The sequence below is a fragment of the Coturnix japonica genome, chromosome 18, assembly GCF_001577835.2.
Source record: "Coturnix japonica isolate 7356 chromosome 18, Coturnix japonica 2.1, whole genome shotgun sequence".
NCBI lineage: Eukaryota > Metazoa > Chordata > Aves > Galliformes > Phasianidae > Coturnix > Coturnix japonica.
In genome coordinates this window covers 4364220-4391778 of record NC_029533.1, presented here as the reverse complement: position 1 = coordinate 4391778, position 27559 = coordinate 4364220, and the positions used below count along the sequence as shown (strand labels likewise).

The window sequence follows — 27559 nt, the reverse complement described above, 5'->3', positions numbered from 1 at the left end:
CTTGGCTAATTGGGTCTGAAGAAGGTCTGGAAGCTATTGTCAGGCTGCTCCTCCTCTCAGCATGCGGCAGTCCTTGCACAAGATGTTTACAGGCCCTGTCAGATCACTACATGGAGGAATCTAATCTGCTTGCCGTTCCCCTTCTGAAGAACAGCACATCAAAGAAATGACAATGTGTTTGATGTATGTGCTTGCCTCAGTGAATGAATGTAATGGATTAACAGCAGCTGGAGGAGGAGCCTGTTGGCTTACCAGAGTTATACAAAAATAAGTCTCCCTGGGATCTTTGCTTGGAGTCTGTTCTTCAGAGACCAGCTGAGGGCACGAGTGGTGGATGCCCTTTTAGCATCAGGCATGGGAGAGCTGTTGCTTTTCAGTCTCCCACTCTTGACCCTATGGCAGCTTCAGTAACTCTGTTGATTGTTTTACATTGCAGTCTGGATGCTTGAAGGCCGTTCTGACTGTGACAGTGACTCTTTGCTACCTTTTGTGGTATCATTACTTCAGTTCAGATATTTTTTTGCACATCTTTAGGTGGCTCTTCAGTCAAAGAGTTCCTTGGCTTAAAGTGGAAAGAGGTTTTGAAAAGGTGAATGGAACTAGGTTGTGTAACTCGAATTAGTTTCCTCTCTTCTTGGACTGTTTGGTGAAGATGTGTGTTCCATTGCATCGTAGCTTCTCTCCTCCTAAACAATGATTATCACCATTTTCTGGTAGATGACCCAAGATTTACACTTTTATTCCCCTGAGCTGCTTTTGCCTGCCATTTTGTGTAGTTCCAGGGAGAAACTGCAGCCTATAAAGTCTTTACTGTTTCTTCCATATCCCAGCAGCACTTTACTTCTACATGTTTTGCTGAGGGATTTCTGTAGGGGTACAGGGGATCCTGGCTGGAAGCAAAATCATTAAAAGCAAAATAAAATCCACTTTCTATTCTGGGTCACCTGGAAAAGTCTGAGCATGCATAGCCTGTGAGGTTGGGCTAAAGACAGCCTCTTAGGTGCTATTTTGTTCCAAACTTCCAAGCAGAAGATGAATTGTGCGGTTGGTTGCTTTGTTTTTTTGCCTTAAATCATTAAGGTTTGCTTTCTATACAAAGTATAAGCAGAATCCACCCCTTATTGCAGACTTGCTTCCCCCCATCATGGGATTGGGAAGAGGCAAAGTGGCAGCTGCAGAATTCCTCTTGAGACCAGCCTAACTCCGAGGCTTCTGACAGCTTGAGCATGTCCTGGATGCTGATGTTTTGCTGCCATTGCTTCAAATACTCTAACAGCTGCAGGATTTATAAACACGACTGCAAGTAGGGTCTTCCTGGTAAATGGGAGAATGCCTGCAGTCATAGAAGCATCTCTCCTTCCAGCGCTGGTGGTGATTGCAGTGACTCCAGTTTCTGAGTAACAGAAGAAAAGGGGTCACATAGGAATAGTCATAGTGGAGCAGAAAGCTGTTCATCTGCTACAGATTGGTTCCTGTGGAGCATCATGTATGACTTTTTGTGCTTGGCTGAGTATAAGTGATTGCAGAACTGCACGTGGTTGCGACCTATTTTAGGTTGTTTTGGTGTTGGCTTTTTTTTTTTCCCCCTTTGAACTACAAACTTAATTGTTTTTCATAAGCTGAAGCTTGTCTGTAATTAAGATGCTGTGGGCATGTCTATCACCTACTTCCTGCTTGATGGCATTTGGTACATTGGCTGGGAGAAGTGTTTTCCCTTCCCTCCCCCCTCAAAAAAGAAGAGGTACCTCAGTACTATGAACCCATTCTGATCTGTTGCAGCAGATCTGATTGCAGTTCTCAGCCTGTTGCTTCCCTGAACAGAACTTGTCTCTCAGGGCTGGTTTTACATATTGCTGTCTATGGATTTGTTGAATCTAGAAAGTGGGGCTCATCATTTTGGTTGTGACTCACCTTATCCTGTATCCCTGTGCTGCTGCATGCTTTATTTAGAAGGGTTTAAACCTTCAGATCAAGGCTGGAGATAGGCAGCTACAATTAAAGCAAACAGAAATCTGAATTCTTGTTGGTGCTTAACTGGTTTGCTCCCCCACATCCTCCATCTGGAGCTCTTTGATGTGCTCTTACTTTTGAGGATTACACAAGCATTGAGTACTGTAGGTTCCCAGATGGCACTCCCAATTCTGAGCGACTCCTCATTGCATCTACTCCACTTGTGTTCCTCTGAAGCTGTGCTTTGAGTCTTAAATGTGAGTGTCCTTGTTGAATTTTCCCACAGTTTAATGCCTATTTCCCCCTTGATTTTTTCTGCTCTGTAGACTGGCTGACTCCTCCCCTGCTCCATTTGTTTTTTCACTTTGTACCAGAGTAAATAAATTCATATTTGGCAAAACATTGATTACATATGTATTCTTCTAAGCTGTTAAACTGTGATGTATTTTTGGACACAACAGTAAGACACTGACAAAGTTATTGCTGTTATGTTACTCCAGTTGAACATTATGATGACACTTAAGGTTATTGGAACCACTGCACTGAAAAAACAGTATGTTGCATTTGGGTACACAGACTCATCTCCTGCTGTGCACAGATAGGGTGCTCCTCGGTGAAGCTGGGAGATGCCTCCAATTAGGACACATGGGAACATAAAGTCAAGTACTGGTGTGAAATGATTCTTCTCTACAGTACAAGGGAGGAGTTAAACCAGTCACTCAGCCAAAGTGATCACGCAGTGTACATCAAAGTGACACAGTGCACCCTCCTAACTGTGCTGGGCCAAAGCAGTTCCACTGCTGGAGGTTAGCATCTGCAATGATTCTTTCTTAGCTTGAATGCTGAGACTATTAGAACCAAACTTGGTTCTCACAGTTAAGCACTAAGACTCTTATTAGCTGTCTGTCCAAAATTCTGCTCATTGTCTTATTTATGTTTACAATGGAGGCTTCTCCAGAAATGAAAGGTGCAGCAAATGTGTGGCAGTTATCTCAGTAGAATGTAAAGAGGCTTTTTTTCCTTTTTTTCCATTAATTAACTTTACATTGATGCAGAATAACTGATCTCTGATAGGATTCCGAGTAATATCCTGAAGATATATATATGCACCTTTATGTCTTGGCAGTACAGGAGCACACATGACTCTGCATGCAGTGGGCACTGCTGATTGCATGAATAGTCTTGGATGAGTGAGAGCTGAGACTTGCTGTGATGGACAATGATTGTCTTTCTGTTTTCTACATCTGATCAGATGAATATGTAATAAAGAAGCTGGGTAATGGCTGTTCCTGGACTAATATGGAGAAGAGTATTTCTAGCTAATTTCACTATTTCTCTACATTGGTTTTGGAAGAAATAGACTTCTTTACAGATGCTGCAGTATTTTGTTCTTTATTGCAGGGAGTTTCTGGAACAACATGGTGAATTCTGCCTGGTCTGTATTTACATGCGAGATGAGGTAAGGCAGCAAAACCTTCTTAACCATCTTTTCTTCTACCCCTAAAATATAAGGAAAACTTTTCCAACCTGGAAAGTGTTTCTTTTGAACTTTCTTGAGAGGGGAAGTAGAAAAATGTTGATCTTTTCAAAGCCTGACAAGTCTGTATGGAAAAAAGTTCTCTTGGAACGTAACCCTGGGCCAGTTAGACCTCTGAGCCCATAAAATGAGCTCAGTGACCTGTTTGTGTTTTTCTTTCCAACATCTTTTAAAGCTCGAGTCAAAACAGTGGTTTCATTTTAATAAATATTTGCTTTTCTCCCTGTTTTGATCTTTTGCTATTAATGTTTTGTTTAAAATTTTGTATGTGTGTATTATGGAATTTGCTCTCCCTAGCTGTCCCATTTACTTCCCACTGACCTCTGTGGACATACTGTCTTTATTCTAGAACAGGTCATTACAAGCAGATGGGAGGTGTGTGTAACGAAATCAGCCGTCTCCTAGATCAGAGATGTTGCCTGGTTTAACTTGCTGACATAAAAATCGTGCTTTGCTGTGGCTGGATTAGGTTTGATTGTATGCATGGGAAAGAAATGTACAGGTTATGTTCTATGAAGATAATTGAATAGTGAGTTTAGTAAAGCAATACAGGTGAATACAAATGGATTCAGGTTTCACTTCTAACTGTGCAAAGAGTGTTTTGAGTTGTTTCTGCTGCTATGTGTTGGTTGTTTTAATGCAGACATCTTTCCACAGAGACCTCTTTACAAGCTCTCAGGTAGGCAGTTGTTGTAATTTCTCCTCTGCTTTTATTACAGATCTCAGGAAAAGATGCACTGGAGAAGACAACGCTGAAGTCACTTGGCTTAACAGGAGGCAGTGCTATTGTCAGGTTGGGAGGAGCAAGTTTGAGCTCTTTGTTTTGTATTTTCACTCCAGTGAATTTGTTTTGTTCAAGTATCAGGAAAAAAAAAAAAAAGCACGAAAAAGTTCAAAAAGACAAACATCACTGCACTCAGTAATTATTGTATTTGCCTGTTTATCTGAAACTGCTGCCCAGATGTGCTTCCCACAGCTGCAGATGCTGGCACCAACCAGTTGTAAGGATTAAAGGGGCTTGTTTCCTTCTTGTTTTTTCTTCTTGACTTTTTGTTGTGTGTGGTTTTTTTCTTCTTTTCTATCTTTTTTTTTTTTTTCCCCTCTCTAATTTTCTGCCTTTATTTGTTTATTTATTATTTTAAGCTCCCAAACCCTGCAGTGCCTCCTGCTGTCTGGGTTGATGAGGTGGGAGTCAATGATTGGCTTAGTGCAATCCACTAGCTCATTCCTTCTGTTCCTTGTAATATAGGTGGAAGGCAGAAATGACTAAAACCTGTGCTTTACATTTGACTATTGTTTGTTTTTTTTTCCTTTAATTTTCTTCTCTTCCTGTGGAGAGAGCAGTTCCTGTTCTGTTTTTGCCCCCTTCCTAATTTCAGAACAATCAAAACAAGCAGGTTATTAAAATATAATCTAGCCGTCTTCGTTGCATCTTGGTCGTGTTGAGAATGGGAAGAACAGTACCGTTACTAAAAATGATTGTGTGTGTGTGTGTCTTCTTTTAAGGGTTGTCGTGAAGAAATGCAGTTTGCCTGGTCAGGAGGAAGCAGTGGATACCACAGCACAGTGTGATGAGCCTGTAGTGAGACCAGACTCTACTGAAGGAGCAGTGGATGTGCCCCTACCTCAGACACAGACATTCCCGACTGTCTTGGACCACGGGGATGAGGCCTTGTCTTTAAACAACTGCACTGACAAGCAAGACTCGATTAGAGAATCACATGCCAGCACGGAGGAGCTGTGTCCTCCCTCAGAGCCCAAGTCTTCCCCATTTGTCCCTTTTATTGGAGGTGGACAACGTCTGGGGGACTCTGTGTCTGCACAACCTCTTGAGTTAGATATGCCATCTTCAGAGCTGCCAACAACTTTTTCTAGCCCTGGAGGCCCTTCTAAGCCAAAGAAGTCAAAGAACAGCCAAGAACTGCAGAAGGAACAAGAGCAGGTAAAATAATTTGTTTGCAGTCAGTCTTTGTGTTCTCCCTTGCCCTTAGCTGAGCTCCTGAAAGAGGAAAGATGTTTTAATATTTGTGTTAGATGCCATGATGTCATACGTACAGTTCTGCCAAGAAAGTGCTGCATTTTTACTATAGGACTTAGGAAGGCTGGATTGGGTGTTTATGAATTTACGTGCTGTTCAGAAGTAAGAAAATCTTTGAACCTTGAGGTATTTTTTAAATGATTGGTTCTAATGGAGGCAATGCCTTAGAAATGTAGTCCAGAAGAGCTTTTATTTCTGCTTTAAATTTCATAAAAAGCTAAATTTCTGTAACAAATGCCTGCTTTGTCACCTGAGCCCTGTTTGGCTGCTCCCTCCTGTGTAGTTATACTACAAATGAGCAGAGTTTGGCCAGACTTGTGTTTTGTAGCTCTCTGGAGATGTTTGCTGCTACATGTGGCTGACTTACCTTCTGTGTGATCCAACAGATACATGCCTGGTACATTTTTCCCCATATTGAAAGTGGTAACTTTTCTAGCTCATTATATGTTCATGTCCTAGAAGTGGAAGTGGTCTTAACAAGTATGTTGCACTGAACTCTATGGTGAAGTAATGTGATTATAAAAGCAGTATCCCATGCTGGTGGTCGTTAATATTTGCTTCCTCAGGTCTTCTGTCTGTAGTCACTTAGACTTGTAGTTTCTGTTGATGACATGGTAAATTGTAAGGGCCACAGATACAGGAAAGGAAGCTTTCAGCTACAGAATCACAGAATGGCCTGGGTTGGAAGGGACTTCAAGCTCCCTCAGCCTGTCCTTGTAGGGGAGATGCTCCAGCTACAGTTGCATCAGTCTTGCTGAACTCTAAATATCTGAAAAATGAGGTCTGGGCCTCTTCCTTTCAGTCTCTCATATAAAGATGTATTCTGTCTTGCTTTAAAATATCCTTTGATAAAACCTACCTCTCTTTAATTCTGTTTCCACAAATACAAATTGTGCATCTATCTGCGTTGTTGGTGTCCCTGAGTTAGAAATGTATTGGTTAAAAGTGCTGTAATCCATATAGTGATACCAAAACTCGAGGATTCAAGAATGCTACGTTGTCATTACAGGATGGTCTTTGAATCACGTCAAGTATACTTTCAGTAGGGCAGCAATATGGAGTTGGATGCCTTCAGAAGGCTTGGATATGTCTGATAAGTAGCATAGTATGAGGGGTGTTAGCAGTATTTCCATATGAAGTTGTGTGTTAGGGGTTTCATGTCCCCTGTTCTCTGTGACCGGGTCCTTCCTATGTCCCTTCACACGTCATCAGGATGGCTGGATTTAATCTTTAGAGGTCTCCTTTGTTGTTTCCCAGTTTTTAGTACCTCTTAGAGTTGGAGTTTGGTGTTTATCTTTGGTTGTGAACCAGCCAAGGGATTAAACAAAGGAAAGCCATGTGTAGGAAGAAAAGATGCCTGTCACTGTTCCAAGGGATCTTGGTCCAGGAAGAGTTTAACAAGGCTATGCATATTGCCCTCACACTGATGTAGAGATTCTACCTTGGTTGACTTCTTTGTGGTTGCAGTCCATTCTTGATGAGTTTCAGAGTTGTTTAGGAGAAGCCAGACCCTGGAAGGACTCTGGAGCAGTTACAAATGTAGCAGGAAGAAGCCTTGCCAACCCAGTGGTGAATGTTTTAGTATATTAGAAACATGTTTGGGTCCTTTTAATCAGTGTTATTTAACCTTTTGGAACAGGCTCTGAGCATGGCGAACTAAACAGTAGGCTGTGTAATTTGTCTAATGTAATGCATTGCTTGCTTCAGTGACACTCTCACCTATGAGAGGGATTTTAGAAAGGAGGAGTTTCAGTTGTGTCTGAAAAGGAAGGAAGAACACGAGGGTTTGCTGCTGTTCTTCTCCATCTGCCGTCTGTGCTTCTCCACACGCTGACGGGAGACACAGAGCTAATTTTATAACTTTCCTGGTTACAGCTTAATGGGAAGCTGTGCTGATGGGCGCAGAGCTGAGCTGCGGTGGGCTCTTGTGTGAGATCCAGCATCTTGTTCAGAAGTGCAGCCCAGTTCAATCCACTCGGAGGCACTTTGGGAACCGGCTTCCCCTCCAGTTTGAGAGCAGCCCAGGGAGCAGCTGCAGATTCTGTCGGGGGGGGGCTCTGCCCTTGTGTTAAACAGCATGTGATTTTTGACTGCTGTTTTCAAGCCCTTTGATCTCTGGTGCTTTTGCAGCTGATTGATTACATTTTGTTCCTCCTCCATTCCTGCCATCCTCTGCTCTCAGCAGCAACAGCAGAGCGGGGCTGGCCACATGGCATCTGCTTTTTGTCCCTTTTCAGTCCTGAGGGGGAAAAAAAAAACAAAACAAAACAAATTATTTTTAAACATCAAAGGTCCATTTTTGTAAAAGAATCTTCCCATTAATGCTTTGCCTGTGTGTGGTTTTTGGAGCCGAAGAGAGGCTGGATAAAATCTGTGCTGGCGTCCCTTCGTTTCTTAGGCTAAAGATGGTTTACAGACAGCTGCGTGCTGACTTTGATGTCAGAACATTAATTATTAGAAGGTAACTTTACACCAGATTCCCCTGGAGATTAGAGCTCCCTGAGGTGCTGGGGAGGAGGTGGTTCTCCAAGGAGATCTTACAGCTCTGGAAAGCACAACAGCCTTCACTATCCTTACAGCTGGAGAAAGGTTTTCCTCAGCTCACCTTCTTAGGGCTGGAGCAGTGACCTTGGAGTGAATTGCTTTGTTAGCAGTTGGTGGTATGGCATGGACTGCAGTTACATAGGCTGTGTAGCAGACACTGCTGTGAATAGATGACTTCAGCCCGCTGTTGGGAAACGTGTGATGTTGTGGCTTTAGTAGTAGAATCAGAGACTTTGAAGAATTGCTGTTTGGGAAGGTGACAAACCATAATGCAGGTATCACTGCAGAAAGATGGCGGCAAGTGCATAATTCTTCTGAGTTAGATAATGGAAGGTGGAAACTGCCTTACAGTCACCTTCCATTGCATTCTGTTGTGCAGAGAGTACCACGTGTGGGGCTGAGAAGTAATTTGGTTGGCCTGGTGTGTTCTGTTTCCAAAATGTCCCTTGGATTCTGCCTGTACCTCAGGCTGGTGGGTGATGCCTTGCAGTAAAGCTGTATTGAAAGTACTCAGATTGAAAGGCACCTGATGGGAATAGCTGAGTGAGTAAATGGTAATAGATAAGGAAATGGGGATAGGATGGTTGGTTACTGGACTTTGGGCAAAGAGAGAATTGATGGAGCACCCGCAGAACCCTTTGTCTCTGAAGAGTGTTTCTCATGCCCTTAAAGAGGCAACATATATGGTTGATTCCAGTGGGTGTGAAATGTGCAGCAGAAGAGATGTGATGGTGTGGCAGCCTTTGCATCCTCGGGGGCAGAACAGTCATGTCTGCTGAGCGGTGCCTTATAGATGCCTCATGCTGCTCTTTGATGGGAATCAGGCTGCCACACAATTCTGAAATCAAACTGCAGAAGCTTTGAAAAACAAGCTCACAACGTTTGGATCATCTTTCACTCATTGCAGCTCTCTCCATAACTCTCGTTGTTGGGTCTGAGCTGAGATTGTCATCCTACGAAGCTCTTGCTGCAGTGCTGTGTGCTTGCAGTCTCACAAGGTGTTCACATCTCTGCTCTTCTGCACAGCAAACCTTCTCATTCTTCATGTGAAGGTGCAGCAGTGCTGTGTCAGTTTGGAAGTTGATGTCAGCAGCGTTCAGGGTTGGCTGGGAAACAGGAGAAAATGACACGGCTGTGTTTCAGCTCCCATCCGTGTCTGTGCTGGTACAGGTGTGCTGCAGAGTTAAATGGAGACATCCTGAATGGGGCATTTATGTATGGGAAGTAGTATGGTTTGTGTCAGCATGTGTGCAGTTCCAATAGGCTGGAGATTGGCTGTGGGGGGGATGTTCCAGAAGTCTTTTCTCTATACACGTGCTTTCAGAGTGAAATGAGATGTGCCTGATGCGTGGGGAGGCTGGGCCAACCCTGATGCCAGCCTGGCCTTCCCAGCCCCTTCTTGCAGCACTGATTCCCACTGCACTGCTCAGCATCGCTCCCTGCAGCCCCGCGTTCCTCCCTGCGCCCAGGGAAAGAAAGCTGCAATCAGGGTCCTTCACCCTCTAGTTACAGCGGGCTCTGCTCAGCTTTCTAAATGTAGCCAAGGGTCCCACCCATACAACCTCGCTCTTCTAATTTCTCAAATTACCCTTTAGTGCCCGCAAATGGAGTGGATGTTGCCTTGTAATTTGTTGTCTCTTTTGACAATTGAAGGAGACTCCTTCTGTTCCCAAGGGGCCCGTGCCTGGGGGAAGGGAGATGGAGGGCAGACGTTCAGGCATTCATTTGGATTGGAAAGAATATATGAGGGAATATAGGGGGGAGAAATGGGAAACAGATTTGTTCACAGAGCTTAGAACTGAGATAGGCTGACTGGGAAGAAATGCTGTATTAACTATCAAAACTTTTATTCTCTTGGGTCTCCTCAGTCACTGACTGCTTCCCCTGCAGATCCTGCTGCCTGTAGTATGGTGCACTGCTTTAAAGCTTTGGGCATTTAAAGATGTCTAGGGCTTAAAACGTTTGGATTGTTCAAGAGTGAGTAGATGTATAACAGCCTTATGTGTATGTGACCCTTACAGTGGTTCATAATCAGTGTCAAATACTTTAAGTGCAAAGCAAAAGGGTTTTGCTGTCTAAGGGAGTTCTCTCTGTTGGATGAGAAGTGATACATACCCGAAACCAGGTTAAGAAAGTCGAAATATGTTTGATAAAACCCCACAGTGACTGAGTTGAAGGAACTCAACAGGTAAAAGGCTGCCTCTAGAGTAAGAAAAGATGGGCTGAGACCTGACTGGGAACTGGTGCCCTTGGCTCTATGGCAAGAGAATGCGAAGCAAAGAGAATGGAAGGTGTGATGACAGGCAGGAATGTCGCATATAGACAGATTGAAAGGGCAGTTTGTAGCTCTGGTACTTAGAATAACACCTGCACTCATTGTGTGGCGCCTGTGGGATGGTGGGACAGCAGAGTACCTCCTTAGTGTCGTGAATTCTCCACTGGTGGTTGGAGGTTCAGTTTGCAAACACTCATTTTATTCAGGTACCTTACAGTGTAAGCAGCGCAGTGCGTTTAAAACTAACCCACACTTGCTTTTATTCTCCAGCTTGTAGAACGAGAGCCTCTTCTGTGCCACCCAGACCTGCTGGAACCAATTCCTGCTGACCTGGAAGAGCTTCCTGATGAATTCTTTGAAGTCACAGTGGATGATGTACGGAAACGTTTGGCACAACTGCAGAGTGAGAGGCAAGTTCCATTTCTACTGGTGACTGTGTTTGTCTCGTATCCTGTTGCTGAGCACAGTCACACCGTGCCCCTGTAGCTGGGTTCTGGGGTAAGGGTTGTAGGTAAGTATGGAGCTTGGAATTAATGATAAGCAATGGAAATCTCTTTGTGCAGTTTGATTTCACAGGCTATGCCATGTTTCTGTTTAAAGATCCGTTGTGTGTGAGCTTAGTTCACTGTGTTTGGGTGAATTGCTTCACTTGAAAGTTTCATGGTGAAGTCTGTGATGCCGGGGTGGGTGGTGATAAGTTTATCTGAGAACCTCGAGCTAGTCAGGGCCAGTCCCTCACTAAAAAAAGGAGTAAAAGAAAGGTTCCTTCCTGTCTTCTACACTTCAAAGAGTTCATCAAAGCCACTTAACGCCCCATCTTGGTTTCTTTTTTCCTTCCTTTTCTTCTGTAAGATAAGCCACTGTCTTTTATATTCCATGTGCTATTATTTGCTGGAGGCTCACAGCAGTGTTGAACCCCTGCTTTCTGTTTTGATCCGACTTCACATAAACTACTAGAAATTAAATGGCTGGAATCAGTAACTTGTAATGGACAAATGTATGAGCACATTGCTACAGCTTCTTAGGAAGAGCTCCCACTAAGTAAGTATCAAAAGCAGCATGACAAGCATGGCAAGGGAGAGGATTCTCTCTCAGCTCTGCTTTTGTGAGGCCCTATGTTGGGCTATTGTGTTTAGCTTTGGGGCCCTCAATGTATGAAAGATGTACTTCTGCTGGAGAAGGACCATGGTGGGGTCTTGAGGATGATCACAGGGCTGGGGCACTTTTCCTGTGAACAAAGGATAAGAGAGATGGGGTTGTTTAGTCTAGAGAAGAAAAGGCTCTGGGGAGATCTTACAACAGCCCTCCAGTACCTAAAGGAACCTACAGGAAATCTGGGAATGGATTCTGTTAGGGAGTGTAAGGGCAGGACAAGGCAGTGGCTTTAAATGGGAAGAAGGTAGATTTAGATTAGACTTTGAGAGGCAGTTATCTGCTTCTGGCAGTGGTGAGACACTGGAACAGGTTGCAAAGAGAAATTGTGGATGCTCCATCCCTGAAAGTGTTAAGACCAGGTTGGATGGAGCTTTGAGCCCATGGCAGGGAGGTTGGAACTAGATGATCTTTAAGGTCCTTTCCAAACCAAACGATTCTGTGACTTCATTAGCAATAACTGGCTTTTTCAGCTAGAGAGAAAAGCCTTATGTTCTATGAAGCAGAATTAACCTTTTATTAGACCTTGGTAATAAAGTCCAAATTGAAATAATGCGAATTCAAATGTAACCACAAATCAAGACATGAGAATGTTTGAGGGCAGGCGCTTGGGGGGCAGAATGGGGGTACTGGAGTTGGACTTGGGGGGCAGAACTGGATCAATGGACTTGGGGGGCAGGATGAGCTGAATGGACTTGGGCAGAATGAGGACTATGGACTTGGGGGGCAGGATGCAATGAATGGACTTGGGGGGCAGAATGAGGGCTCTAGAGTTGGACCTATAGGAAGCTGAGCTAACAAAGCACCTCACTGTTTAAGTAACTTGTTGATTATTTGTAACTTTATTGTACTTAAATTCTAGTTCTGAATAAAAGCTTACCTTGAGGGAAGGTATCCTCCCCATCACAACAGCATTTGGCTGTCTGTATGCTCTCAAATAAATTAATTTCATCAGTGTGTTTATTTTTAAGAGCATCTCAACATTCCTTTAAACTCTGCAAGCAATCCATGAAACTACACTATAGCCAAGATGAGTTGGAGCTGGTTTTTCTCCCCATAGGCCTCTGAAATCCACATGAGTCCACAGATGGGCTTGAAAATTGCTCTGCCACTTGTGGGCCTGGAGCAGTTAGTGGTACAAATGTGGGGTCATTTGGTTGGGGGTTACTGGAATTCAGCCCCCTCAGAAATTCCCTCATTTCCAAAGTTGCTGATGCTTGTCATCCTTCCCCCCCTCACAGCCAGGGATAAATATAAAGACAAGTTCCACATGAAAGTGATATCAGTTGGCTTCTGATCTGAGCTGCTGAATCTCAGTAAGGACTAGATGCATTCAGGGCAGTGTTTTATATACAATTAGAATTTAATTCTGATTTTGTGAGGAGACAAGAATCGGTATCAAAAATCAGCAAACAAAGAAGACACAGCGCAGGTTAATTTCATGTTTGTGAGTGATACTGTCAGAGCATTTCGGTGGTGAACTGACAGTTCTGAGTCCAGTAGGTGAATTAAGGCTGCAGTGGTTTTGTTTAGCGGCTGTTGTTCCTGCGGCACCTTGTGATTCTCAAAAATAAAGAGGCCCTTCACACTGGGTAGGTGTAGGAGATACCTTACAAATAGCTGTGCATCACCAAAATGGCTTCTGGTAAACAGGATATCCAGAAACGAGGGAAAGATCTGAAGCTGAACATGGGATTGAAAGGGATCTGTTGGATCTAAGCTTATTTCTTTACTTACAGGAAAAAAATATGTCTATGTTTTTGTGAATGCACTGATTGATCTCAGATATACTGCTGGGAGAGATACATGGAGAAACTGAGCAGTTCTCATCAGCTTTGCTTTGACTTTATACTTCCTCATTAAAATCAAAGTGTATCTTAAATTTACAGAACTGACAGTTTGTTTTCCCACGTATCCAGGAAACGCCTGGAAGAAGCTCCACTGCTGACCAGATCCTTAAGGGAGGCTCAGCTGAAAGAAAAGCTGGAACGTTACCCAAAGGTAGCACTTGTGCTTTGCCCAGTCCTTCTGCATAGTCCACATGTGGGGGTCAGTAGCTTTGTGAGCCAGATGAGAACAAGATCTTCAGCTGCTTAAAGGAGGATGTAAATTCCTTCCTTGTTAATTGTGGGACTTGTGTAATAGCTGTATCAATTAAAATCATCTCACATGGAATGACGTGGTTGAGTGCCACGCAGTATAACTCCTTTTGCTTTGTTCCACATGATGGTTCAAAACCCCCTTACGTGCATGTTCTACTCGACAGAACTGTTCTATCCACCTCTCCTCTGTAAACTCCTGAGTTTCAATAATATCTCATAATGGGCTTGAAGGGTGAGCAAAGCCCCAGAATACAATGTTATGGACTGGAGGTACTTCTTTTTGTAAATATGATCTTGTTGCAGCTTTTGTCTTTGATTTGTTGCAAAGAAATAAGAGATGAATTTCTCAAGTGAGGTGCTGTCTGACCAACACTGGAAATAGAATGGTACAAGTGATTTCAGTTATGCTGCCTGGGATCTGTGTGACTGGCAGATTCCTGCTGCCACAGGTGCTTCAAGGTACTGATTCACTGTCTGTGCCTGTCCATATTTAGGAGATAGCAATGTCTTTTGAGCATCACTTAGCACAGGGAGCTAATTGACAGTGCTGCTGCATTGTAAGAGATAGTGTTTGTAAAGATCAGTTCTCTTATGGCCCTGGGAATCCAGGCAGCCTGTGTGTGTCCTCTCAGGAGCTGCACAGTAATTACCAACCTTTATATTTTTCTGTGCCTGTTTAAAAAGGAAGATATGGTTTTGAAGCCAAGGTCAGGCCTTTCCAAATGTCTGTGCACAACTGACCTGTGATACTTTGCTTCTGACCAGGTGGTGTTGAGGGTCCATTTCCCTGACCGCCATATCCTGCAGGGCTTCTTCCGACCTACTGAAACTGGTAAGAGCAGCTTCTGCTTCAGGTGTGCCTGCAGCTCACCGCCCTCGGCACTGGTTAGTTGCATGGTTAGTTGCATGCCAAAAGAGGGTTGTCTCCGGGATGATCTTTCTGCTGTCCAGGGGAGTAACACACTTCCCATTTGTGGTGGGGTGGGGGAAAAAAGGAACAAGCTATGCCTACTATAATAATGATAACAGGAGCTGGATATTCCTGCCTCTGTCAGTTCACAAAAGATAGAAGGTTGGACTGTGTGCAGAGCAACCCTTGCTATTATTAATTTAGAACTTATTTTGAGTTGGCAGCAAAGCTATTCTGATACTTATATATGGAAGGGAAAACTAATAATTAGTTACCAGCATCTCACCTGGCTTCTGTCTGCAAATCTTGGAGCTGCTATTGGATTTCTGTGGAAGAACTTGACAGCATCCTTTGATTTTTGCCAGGGATCTATCAAGTCTAAGCATTTTCTCCAAGAGGTTTGCTATAATAACAGGTGTAGTAGTGTTCCTTTGGTCAAAAGGCAGTCTGCAGACGTTGCATAGGGTCATTCTGGAGGTGTTAGCTCTTCTGCTGTGGGTGTCTGGGGAAACAAATGTAACACAACGAACTTCTGTCTTCCTTTTTTCACAGTTGGCATTGTGAGAGATTTCGTAAGAAGCCACCTTGCAGATCCAGATTTACCATTTTACTTGTGTGAGTGTGCTGTTGCTAACATTTGACCTTACTTTGTAAAGCCTGTTTCTAATCGTGATGCATATGAGATCTTGTGATGCCATGACATATCATCTGGGGGGGGATATATATATGCCTAAATACGGCATCAGAATGCAAAGGAGGTACTATCAGCTCTTAGCCATGTTATGATTCTACCTAATAAGGCTGTGTGGAAGTATTACTCATTTATTTATTAAATAAAAAAAAGCAGTAGCCCATACCTGCTGTATTTATTGTTTTGGTTGCTGGGTGGCCCTGTTTTGTAACTTGTTTTTTAACTTCAGTTATTGCACCTCCCAGAGTCATCCTGAACGATGAAAGTTTGACGCTCTCTGAGGTAAGGACACACGTGTGCTCTCTCTGACTTTGCTGCTCCCCCTTGCCACCTTCATATGCTTTAGTTGCCTTCAAAAGACGCTGTGTGCTGCTGTGATCCCTGTAGACCTCTGCTTAGCCACAACTAATGGGACCAGGTGCTTCAGAGCACAAGCTCCTCACCAGAAGAGGTCCACCTTGTGCAGCAATATGGACTTTTTTTTTGTAGCAGGGGTAGGGGCTTCATATTGTTGTATAAATACAATTAGTGTCTTGCAAGGTCTGTACTGTATTTAACCTTAAAAGATTTAAAGCTGTATTTAACTTTCAAAAAAGGCATGAGCAGTTAATTGTGTTTGTAGCTGGCATAATATAGTAGGAGATGTGATGCTGGATTGGGATAGGTGGCTGTTTCCCATTTTTATGGCAAGAAGTAGAGGCAATATTAGTTACAAATCTGACCTTTTTGATGCTACTGTCTGAGTGTTTAAAGGCCGAAAAGATTTTACCAGTCATTTTACCCCACGTAATGATGTTTAAAATGTGGTGTCCTTCAGAGATTCATGCCTTTATGCACTGGTGGACTTGGAGAGAAGAGTCAAGCAGACTGCAGTGAAGGTTTTAGCTTCATGCATCAGGGAGAGCAGAATGGTGCAGTGGCAGGAGAGAAAAAGGGACCTTTCAGGCAGTGTGGTGAGTCAGGTAGGCATTAGCATCTCTCTGAAGTTGTTTGTGATGGAGCTTTCCAAATTCCACAACTTCACGACCAGGCCATGTGGATATGATACAAGTGCAGCTGCTCGTAGGCTACTGAACATTCAGAGAGGCAAAGTGTGTATCCCTGTGTTCACAGGGAGAAATCTCTTCTTCCTGTAAGCTGTTAAAGATTCGTTGCTGAAATTTGCTTTTTTGGGAGTGGTTTTTGTTACGTCAGCATTCTTTGTATTGTCACAGTACTTATGACAGGTATAGGTTCCTAGAGAGTTCTAAGCTTCTTGGGGATCACAGCCTCATTTGGTTTCATGGTTCAGGAGGTGCTGTGCAGTAGCTCTTGGGCTCTGCCCAGCTGCACAACCTGAGGACTACTCTGCTTCTATCAGACTTCCTATACTCTACTTAAGTGTGTCATCTCTTTGAATGTGCTGTTCAGAAGACTGTGCTTCTCCTACCAGACAGGAATGTGAACACGTATGTCTCGGTAAGAAGTAATACCATGGCAAGTGGGGTGACAAATGATTTTCTTTTCAAAGCCATTTTTGTATGATTTAATCAGTAACAAAAATACCAGTGGAAAACACTTTGTTTCTTTGAAACGGGAGACTTTTCCACTCAGGCATGAAGGCAGTTTCTCCCAGCTTCCTCTGACTTGTGCCATCTCATCCACATCTGCCATCCAAAACACTGTCTCAAGTCCCACATGGTAACCATGATGGGAAATGCAGAAGACAAATTTTGTCTTCAGATTTCCGAGAAACTCCAGGAAAAGGAAACCGGTTCTAGTTGCATTGCTAATAATACATTTGGAAAACATTCGGAGGAGAAGCAGATAATAAAAAATGTTATCCACTTGTTAGCTGTTCTGAAGCAAAGGAAGGAGGCCTGTTTGAAATGGCACACGCACGCTGCTCACTGCCCCCACACCTTCTCCTGTCTTTGTCTTAAGCTGTTGTGTCTGATCACATCCCTCACCTAGAGTTCCTTTACACATATTCTAACATGCTTATTGGAAAGCTTTCTTTTCCATAGTTCCAAGGTCTCTCTGCAGCTCTCGACAGCAGATGTCTCCTGCATAAAATGAGCGTTTGTCGTTCTGAGATTTGGCTGGGATGCCTTCCAAGCTTTCCTGTCTCAGCCTCCAGCTTCTCTTGTGTTCCTACAAAATATACGGCTTCTTTTCAGTGTCTCTGCAGTGATTTCTTTTCCATATGCCACATTTCCCCTAGAATCCAATGGGCTTTGAGTTTTGACACTATTTTTTCTTTAAGATGACTTTTAAGTACCTCCAAGATGCTGAAGATTCAGAATTTGCCTCTGTAATTAACCTTTTCCCTCTTTTTGCTTCTTATCTCTTGGATATTTTGCTGCTCTAATTACTTCAATTTCTGACACTGCTTTCTGTTGCATTTTTTCAGTGTTGGAAAGCACCCTGTTTGCTTGTGTACCTGTCCTTATCACCTTGAAATTGCCTTTCAAGGATTTTCTAGGTACCTGTGGTTATCACTGAGACTTTCAGAGGCAGAGGCTGCTTGACCCCCAACATGAAATGTTCTGTACATCAACTGCTGCCAGCCTGGATGCTTTAGGAATGTACTGTAGTGGTGCTCCTTTCTGTGTGGTATGGCTTGGTTGGGAATGCCTATCCAGTGCCAGGCACAGATCACAGAGCTGCACCTTGCCCAGGATTTCTGCTAACAGTGGGTTATCTTCCAGTTTTCAGGCTGCTGTGTTGCTGTCTGTAAGAAAAAGTAGATGGTGTCTGAGGTAGTAACGTGGGCACATTTGAGTGTTCAAACAATTATGTGAGTGTAATTTGTGTTGAAGCCAGTCCCAGGAGTCACTGCAGATGGTGTACTATGCTATTATCAATATTTCTCTTCTCTACGCTCTCTCGGTGCATTCAAGCTGATAAGATTGTAACCACGTTTATTAAATCTGATAGCTTACGGTGAAGGGAGAACATTCGTGATATAAGCAAAACCTGGGAAAATGACAAATATTGTCAGCTTGTTTGCCAAGGTATTTGGGCTGAAAGAACTGTCTGAAGTGAATTCTCCTGAAATGGGTGTACTTACACTATAGTGAGAACACAGATTGGCAACAAGGTATTCTGGAACCCGTGTAGACTTCAAGACATTGCTTTGATTTTTCTGTTTTATTTTTGTTATTGTTGTTTTTGCTGGCTGCCTTATCCTCACGTCCCTTGAAGTATTTTATAATGTTCTGCTCTCCAGAACTGAACAACCGCAGGCTTCCCTGGTGTAGCACTTGGCCTTGAGTTTCTTACAGCGCTGGTTGCCTGTTTGTGCTTCCCTAGGCTAGCCAAACTTCTCAGAGTTGCTTTTCCCTTTCTTGCTCCTCCCAGAACCAGGCACTTGAGTAGCGTGTGTCTGGAGGGCATTAGTAGACAAAGCAATTAAATGCTGAGTTAATACTAGGAAAGAGTTAGCAGAAGGTAAGAGTACCAGCCACTGGGAAGGTCAAGGCAGCAAAGAGGGCAGGAGGCCATATTCCCTCTTCAGAGGAGCTGAAGGAATCCACTCTCTTCCATGTAAATATTTAGTTTTTTTAATCAGATCTTAGAGTGCACCAAGTGTTTCCTCTGGCACGTACAGCAGGGCAGGAGTGCAGAGGAGCTGTTTGTTCCTTTCTTTGCTTTCAGTTCTGTTTCCATATCCTATTCATTAATGCCATCTTGGGCAACACGACTGGCATTTCCATTCCCCGAAGCTGACTGGCTCGGGCAGTGTGAGGCCTCCTGGTTTTGGCACAAGAGTCTGAATGTGATTTCAGAAGAAACTTCTTCACAAGAGCCTTTCCACCAGAGGTACTTCCAGTGGCTGGTCTTGGTGTTACTCCACTCACTAACAAGGAAAATCACAATTAATAGTGAAATTCTCCCAGAGGATGACATTCACTGTCCTGTGTGAAGCCTCAGCCCTTTGCAACCCATTCAGGATTTTCTCATCTAAGTAGGTTTTGGTAGGGATCTTACCTCCTATTTGTCATGCTAGTTCTGGTAACTCGTCACGGCTGTACATACTTGCTTCTTGTGCTGGCTTGGATTAGGGCAGTGCAGTAAGGATGAGGCCTTTCTTGCACGGCTTAGTTCAGAGTGGAAATTCTGCCAAAAATATTCCCTCTTCTACTATTAATTTCGGAGGCCAAATCTTTCTGATCTCAGCTCAAGGGCTCAATGAATACTCTTTATACCTGGATTCCTTCTTAAGTAGCCTTCTCAAAATAGTGCTTTCAAGTCTTATCTTTGCCTTATGAATTTTAAAGGGCCCCTGTTCAAGCTGGATCAGATTTCCCCCGTATTGGCTGCAGAATATCCATCTTCTTTTGCAGTTGCAGTCCACATTGAGAAGCTTTGTTCTCAGGTTATAAACAAGAACCACTTAGTCACTTTGCCCCTTTCACCATGGCTGTGGTGTTTATTTCTGTTTCAGCAATGCTTTGCAGTCTTGCTAGAGGAAGCTTTTGATCCACCGGCTTTCCGGTTGAATTTTCCAAGGGCTAGTTTATGTGTTTGGGGTGTGTGTACTATGCAGTATTTCATGTTGGTAGCTTGGGTTTCTCCTTCCATGCGCGTGTTCCTTTGAAGTGCTTATTTTCTTATTCATCTTTTAACATCAAACTAACAGCAGACCTGTGGCACTCTAATCTTTTCAGATCATGTAACGGAAAGAATGCTTCTCATTCTGGCAGCTGCGAGCTCCCCTTAGACAACAGCCCCTGCCTGATTTGAAAGCATCATTCTTTCTGTGAGCAGAATAACTGCATGGTAATAATGGACATATTTTTGTGGTACTCAGTTGTAGGACTTTTGGTATGCGTGCATCTAGAAGTGCCCACTGAAGGAAGAAGTATAGAGATGGGGTTGGGGGAGGGTTCCGTCTGAAATAGCTTTTGTGCTTTAGAGAACAAATGACTAAAACATGCAATAAAAAAAAATCAGAAATATTTCTCCCGTGCGTCACAGTTGGATTCGCAGTGGAATTTTGTTCTAGGGTAGATATTTTTATCATGACCCAATATACCACTCTACAACCAGGATGCCCTGCTGTCATAAACCATACTCGCCACTGCGGTATCTGAGTAACTTCACTGGGGTTGTCTGAAATAGAATTTTGGGTTACTGTAGCTATAGGGTTTGAATGTGGCTGTGTGAGTAACAGGCTGCTCTTCAGACAGCAAAAACAGAAAGTGGGAATCTAAACCTGTAATGAAGCTAATTGATGAAGCTGAGACATTTTCAAACCCAAAGGATTGTTAGTTAGGAATGGCCCTCCTTACATACAGAGGGTGGTAAGCAGGACAACAGTTCTTCTTGCCTCATTGGTGACTGTGGCCATGACCCTGGTTGGTACACTGGAAATATGTATTTAATTGTCATTCCTGCTGCTGCCATTCTGTGTGGCCTTGAGTAAGTTACTTATTCTCGTTAGATCTCAGTTTTTCATTGGTACGAAAAATGGTAGTTTCTTACATCTTTAATTTACACTGCCTGTTGCTTTTCATTGTGCACACATACACAGTATATATTGCAGTAAAAATCTAAATACATCATGCAAATAGACCTCGCACAGTGTGATTTGAATGTTAAAATTCCATAGTTTAATAGTTTTAATTTTCCCAATTAAAGTAGCATTGTACCTTTGGCTGGAAATGGAGGAAAAGAAGTGCTGGATATTGCAGTGTGGTGACTGCAGTGTTGACTTATATTGTAGTATTTCTTTGCATATAACTGAGTGGAGTTCTTTGAATGTTTGTTTTAAGCAGCCTGTGATTGGTTTGGTTGGTCTGCTGCACCCAGTGTGACTCTAAGAGGTTCCTAAATCTCTCTTGGCTCAATGATAGTCTTAAAAGAATCCTGTGCAATGAATTTAAGAACTGTAAGTTTCAACATCTAGGGGCACATAAATGAAGAAATAACTGACCTAAAAGTATGTGTTTCAAATAACCTTCTGCCCAATGTGTGGCTTTTGCTTCCAAAGCAATGTTGGGGAATACAACAGGCTTCAGCTTTATGGTTGTATATTTTCCTGTCCTGAGGATGCTAATGCCTTCTCACCTTTATGCCAAGGCATTCTTTGACAAGTGAGGTTATTCAACTCTGTGTTCATGTTTCTATGTATATATGTAGTGTTGCAGAAAGCTCTCAGGCAGTGTGTCCTGCTGGTGACTGGCTGGAGAACTCGTGGGGTATCAGCGAGATGCAGCTGGCTGTTTCCTGTACTGAATCCACAGTGAGCCCTGAAATAGGGGGTGACACCTGAGAATTCTGCAGAGAGGAAGTTGGATGAGGGATGGTGTGAATGAACTGTTATATTGGAGAAAGATTTGAATAGAGAAACTCGTCAGATATAAATTTGGCAACAGAGCCCTGTTGGCTGAGCATTAGGAAGGGGTAGTGGTGGAGGGAATTGCTCTGCCATAGGAAGGAGGTTGCCTTGTGCGTGCCTGTGAACTGCTGTCCATTGACTTTCAGTTAAAAGATTTTGGATTGATATTTTGCCAGCAGTGGGAAACGGTTGTGGTGGTGGAGCCTGAAATTCGAAACTAAGATTATTTGTCAACTTGTGAGTAAATAGGGTAGAGGTTTATACTGGGGGCACATTCTGTTTGTGTGTTTCTGTGGCTCTCAGCCTGTGCTTCTCTCTCTTGTGCCTCACGTTGGCCCTGCCATGAATTTTCTCTGACCCCTTGGGGCCATTCCCGCATGGAGCTTTGATGTGTGTGCCCAGAGCCTGATTGACAAGAAAGTTTTGGTGGTGGCAGTGGGGAGAGAGGAGAGCAGGGCTTTGAACTAAAAGGCTTTGAGTTCTGAGATGTTGTGCTTACTTATCTCCTTCAGAATGTTAATTATTTACCAAGATAATTGGGCAGGAGGGGAAAAACAGAGAGGGGAGGTTATTAAAAAATTCCAACACTAACACGCTACAAAAACCTCATTTTCCAACTTGCAGCTGGCATGAAAAGGATGTTGTGTGCAAAAGGGCTCGAGTGTGTGTGTTTGGGGAGGGGGTGCTGGGGGGGGCTCCCTTTTAAGCCACCCATTTCCTAAATAGAGGGATCCCTTCAGACGAATGCAGCGGAAACATCAAAGCTCTTGGAAGAATTTTCTCTGGGGTTTCTAAACTGTGGCTGGTACTTTTTAATTAAAAAGTTTATGGAGAGCTGTCTTTGTGACTGGAGCAGGCAATCTCAGGCGCTGTTGATTGAGGACTAACATGTTAAAAAGACCCAGTAAATAATGATTTCTGCTAAGATGATACATGGAGGATATGAAGATCCCTGGTCGCTAGGCAGGAGCTTGAAGTAGACAAATGGATGCCTCTTCTGCTTTAGTCTAACATTCAGGCCATGCTACTTAGGAAAGTCCACAGAACCTTTTGGATTAACTTGCAATGCCATGTACTTGTTGGCATTATTTGTACCAGGAAGATGGGTGAAACTGATTCATCTCACCTCGTGTTCATCCGTCTTGGTTAATCTACGTCTGTATTAAGTGGGAGTCCAGAGGCTCCCCTGTAGAGATCTGTGTGTTTTCTTTTGTTTTGTTTTTTGAGATGTGATAGTTGCTTTGCTGGGTGAAGCATCAATTCCAGTATCCTGACTGTGCTGATGGTGGCAACAGAGGCTCAAGAAAACTCTAGAGCAGGCAGCCTGCCCTGTGCAGTGCCTGGATATGCCTTGGTAGTAGGAAGAGGGGCAGTTGGTGCTGACAGGACTTATTGGTTTGTTTTGCTCAAGAAAAGAAATTGAGTTGTGTTATTTTGCCAGAGTAAATGTAGACCATTAGTCAACATTTTCTGTCACCCTGACAGCAGGGAAAAGTCCAAGTCTGGTTTTATTGCGCTTCTGTGCTGGCAGAGGAGGAGTGATACTGACCACATGCTCCTTAACGTGTGTTCTCTGTGTATGTGGACTGCTGAAGGGGTCTGCAGAGAAATTCAAGGTGTTGAGGTGCATCCTCTGATGTAGTCAGCTGTGACATACTGAACCATTTTTATATGGAGGGGATACTTAGGAGATCAGACTCGATCAATTTACATACTGTAACATGCTTTCATTTGATTCGTTCTTTGATTCATATATATATTTTTTTAAGGTGTGCCACAGTGTAATTAAAATGCATACTAAGTTAATTATGCTTTGGCTGACGGGCAGCTCAAATAACACTCACTGAGGAATTGTTGAAAAACAGTGGTGTCCTGGGTTCAGTTCTGGGCATTCTCTGCTTGTTATTATCTCTTTTGGAGGTAAATACATAAATACAAAATAGTGCTATTTGCAAATGAAATGAGGTTCATTGGGATGATAAATGCAGATGTGAAGAAGGCAGACCTACAGTTGCTATGATGAGCTAAATGAATGAAAAAACAGTTTGAATACGGCTATCCAAACAAGTAGGAACTAGCAGTTCAGACTGGATTGAAAACAAATAGGTTGTTGGCACAATGAGTATGTTGCTGAACGTCTGTGTGTAGGAGAACAGCTTGAGTTTTGCTTCATATTTACCATGAGTGCCCCGTGCTCTATGTAAGTTGAGGCTTTTCTGAGTAATAGATGGTTCAGTGACCTGATCTTTAACTGTATGAATTAGTCCATAGCTGTCTAACCACTCTCTAATGTTCACAGCAGAGTGTGAAAGCTCCTACAATCAGTAACCTCTTCTTTTTCCCCATTGCAGGCTAAACTCTTTCCAGCTGCTGTCATTCATTTTGGATCTGAGGAGCGCAGGGGTGAGTGAGCTTCCTCTCTTCTTCAGCTGACTGTATAGCGCTGTATAGACTGTGTCAGTATGTTCAGATTTCTTCCAACAAAAGATAATGCAGTCCTTGCCAGTGCTGGTAACTGTTCCCCTTCAGAATAGCTGAAGCTCATCAGAATTGGGTCGGTCTCACTAGAAGTGGATTTGACTATAGTTAGTTTAAGCACAAATATAAATATGGTACATTTCTTGTGAGATTTGCTGGGCCGTGGAGCAGGCATTATCTACTATGAGGACAAAAAATGAAAGAAGAATGATTCTATAGAAGGAAATTTCATGGTAGGAAATGTTAGCTAGATAGCTGTGAGATGCTCATACAGACCTCCTGCTCTCAACCTCTCGAGGTTTTGAATGAATGACAAAGTAAAGCACCTTGAGTTGTGTAAGAAACAGTCATAGTTTGAAAGTGTTCTATTTCTCAGCTGATAGGAAACTTGCTGTAGCATACGGCAGATACTTGTTGAGCACTGGGCTATGTGATTCTGTGATTGATGTATTTTTGTTACCAAACAAGTGATTGGATTTCATTGTTTCATTTTAAACAGATTGTTACCTGAAATCGGATCTGCTGAGCTCTGCAGTTTCCCCTTCTGCAGCTGATTTATTAATGGCCAGGTATGTCAGAGTTGCAGGTGAGTATTTCAGGGAGGGCTGGGGGCATGAAGTGCCTTTCTAAAAAGAAATATGATCTGAAGATGCTAGAACTCCAGTTACTCCTTCATACAATCATATCTGAATTTGTATCTTGATGAGTCCTTCTTTGTAAAGCAGGATTTCAGTGACTAAATCAAGTAAATATTAGGGTCTTTATCATGGAGAAAAGCCTTGTCAGTCTGACTTAGAAAGCTTAAATGCAGTGATACATGGGGCTAGTATGAAAAAAGGAAGTTTAATTTTACTTGTTTGTTTTCTTCCTTAGATGTCTGTCCAAACCATTAGCTCCTTCTGCCTCATCAACTTTAGAATCAATAGTTCCACCCCTACCTGAACCAGAAGTGGGCAGTGACAAAAAGACTGAACGACCAGAAGCAGCAAGAATGCATGAAGCTCCACAGGTGCTGAGAAGGCCCCCTGGGAAAATACCCAAGTGGCTGAAGCTGCCAGGTAACACAAAGTCAAGGGAGAGTTCACCCATTGAACTCCACAGAAACGCTTTCAGTGTTGACACTGCTCTTGAAGATGTCAGCAGGAGGCTGATAGGACGTGTATCAGTGCTTGTCAGTTACAAATCATTTTGTGCCTTAAACCTCAGCCTTCACTGGAGAGGTGCCTGAATACTGATTTCATAAGGAAGTAAAAGTATGAAATGTTATTTGGAATTCCAGGGAACACAGCAGCACATAGAACAAGATCGTGCTATTGAGAAACGATGCGGTGTGAACTGTGTGGTTAAGTGTTTTAATGGCCTTATGTTTGTGTTGTAGGTGGGAAGAGATGAAGCATCCTGAGCTGCAGTGAGCATCCAGTTGTGCCTCTTTCCTGATGAACTACTTCAGAATTTGTAAGAAATTGTTGGTGGCCCTGGAGAGATTTAACACATATGAACATTAATTATATCCAGAAAATTGCTATTACTTTCAGCTGCCAGCTTCACCTTTTGGAGGCCTTTTTGAAAGGCCTGTTTATGGGCTTTGTGACTACAGAAGCAAGATTAAAGGTTAAATGTAACATTTCCTGCATGCAAATAATATGAATGGAGAAAGGAAGGGAAAATAATTCCTAGGTAATGTCTGTGAAGGCCTGCGATTCCACCCATGTTTTTAAATTCAAATCCTCCTGTATTTTGCCTTTCTGTTCTCAAAGGTAACTTCAGTCTGGTTGCTTGAACTCAAGCAGCAAAGTCCAATTCAATTTTACCTGTAGTTTAGTGCTGACTAGAACAAGACACCTCTGCTTTTTGCTGGTGATTCTGGGTATAGATGGCTAGAAAGTGGGTTTAAGGGAAGCACATTGCTTACAACAGTTCAAATTGCATTTTCCTATGAAACTCTTGGTCTACTGCACTTACATTGTTTTCATTTGCCTTAGAACACAGGTATCTGTTAATGGAACTTTCTCTGCACATAATTTATGCCAGCAACTGTGGATATAATGCAGGGAAAAAAATAGTCCTATGTGAATCTCTTTGTGTGACCATCAGTCCACAAGTGTCTTCTGTGGTCTGAAAGCTTCCACAGCAGAGTGAGCTGTTCCTTGCATTGCAGTTGGTGTACAGAGGGAAGTGCTGGTCCTGAATTTGCCTCCTGCAGATGCTGCAGTGGGATGAGTGTTACTGTTTAGAGCTGTGCTTACACTGGAGATTATAGTGCCACAGTAGCCATGGTGCTTTATTATCATTCTTTTTTTTAAGTCTTCTCCATGGATCGGTGATTCATATTGGGCGAGCTGGGGTTCCATGTTATGGTAACAGCATATTTTCCATTTTCCCTGTACAGACAATTGTTCTCTAAACTATGTGTGCATCTGCACAGTTTTGAGATGTAATAAAGTACAGTGGCCAGAGGAGGCCTTTTTGTCGGTCTCTTTGATAATGTGTTCCTTCCCCCAGTGCTCTGTTTCTCTGTCAGTTCACAGGAACCTGCTCTCTTTTCAATGGGCCTGTCATGCCTCATTCCCTTCCTCTCATTTTTTTTTCCCCCAACAAAGCAAAACAGAGCTTTGTACCATCTGAATGAACTTCAAAGTAGCTAGAAAGGGCACCCAGGGTTCCTGGCACTTGTCATTGTCTCCCAGCCTGGCCAACATTTCCCTTCAGGTCTAATTACTTCCAAATGCTCTTAGATGCTTTGAAGAAACTTGAAGGGAGGGAGAAGCATGAAAGGTGGAAGAGGAAAAAGGAGACTTAAAGCGGAGGGAGCAGAATGCTTCAACAAAAATGTTGATTGATTCCTTATATGACACCCAAACATAAACAAGGAATGTGTGCGGCCACTGGCAGTGAGAGAATACAAGAGCGCTGTGTGCAGACATGCTGCTCTAAGTTCTTCCTTTGAAAGGCAAGCTCTTGTGGTGCTTGATGTCTATAAAAGGTGTATTATAGCAAAACAAGGCCAAAATAAAATGATGTGTAAAGCTTACTACTTCAGATGGTTGTGTGGGCTGAGCTTGCTGTCTGTTCCTTACTTCTGGTGCTCTGTCCTGCTGATTCCTTTCACAGGAGTTACAAGTTATGCTGCAGCTACAGCTGCTGTGCTGAGTTTGTGCAGGATGTATTGCAGGTCCACCAAGAGAGCTATAGGTTGGCTCCCAGCACAGGCACTGATGTACTCGTGCTGGTGTTTGAATCACCGGATTAAGAGTAAATAGGAGTGTTCTGGCAGCAGGAAGCTGCGCTGGGTTTCAGGTGTGCTACTCTTTGTTTTTGAAGAGCACAGGCAACGTGGAGTGCCTTATCTGTTTTGATTTCATGTTTTGTCACTTGTATGTGGTACAGGCAAAGAGAAGGAAATGTCTGGAGGCATGAACAGCGCTGTCAGTACTACTGGGGCAGTTTCTTGGGTTAAGTACAGGAATGAGCATTAGAAGGTTAATATCTGGTCTGTCTTGACCCAACTGCTGCTCACAGAGTTAGGTATGATTCAATCTGACAGAGGCACAAACACA

At 43.1% G+C, this 27559-nt stretch overlaps 1 protein-coding gene across 2 annotated transcripts in view; it reads left to right on the top strand.

Moving 5' to 3' along the window:
- Positions 1-27041, top strand: part of ASPSCR1 (ASPSCR1 tether for SLC2A4, UBX domain containing) — a 34970-nt gene extending 7929 nt beyond the window's left edge. For both annotated transcript variants that reach the window (XM_015879681.2, XM_015879680.2), the window contains exons 5-16: positions 3352-3409; positions 4207-4280; positions 4994-5429; positions 10615-10754; positions 13416-13497; positions 14364-14430; positions 15061-15123; positions 15429-15481; positions 23876-23927; positions 24502-24571; positions 24876-25060; positions 25381-27041. In XM_015879681.2, the coding sequence (XP_015735167.1) occupies positions 3352-3409; positions 4207-4280; positions 4994-5429; positions 10615-10754; positions 13416-13497; positions 14364-14430; positions 15061-15123; positions 15429-15481; positions 23876-23927; positions 24502-24571; positions 24876-25060; positions 25381-25394 (1294 nt within the window). In that variant the 3' untranslated portion in view covers positions 25395-27041. The remainder of the gene's footprint in view (positions 1-3351; positions 3410-4206; positions 4281-4993; positions 5430-10614; positions 10755-13415; positions 13498-14363; positions 14431-15060; positions 15124-15428; positions 15482-23875; positions 23928-24501; positions 24572-24875; positions 25061-25380) is intronic.
- Positions 27042-27559: the final 518 nt, after the last annotated feature.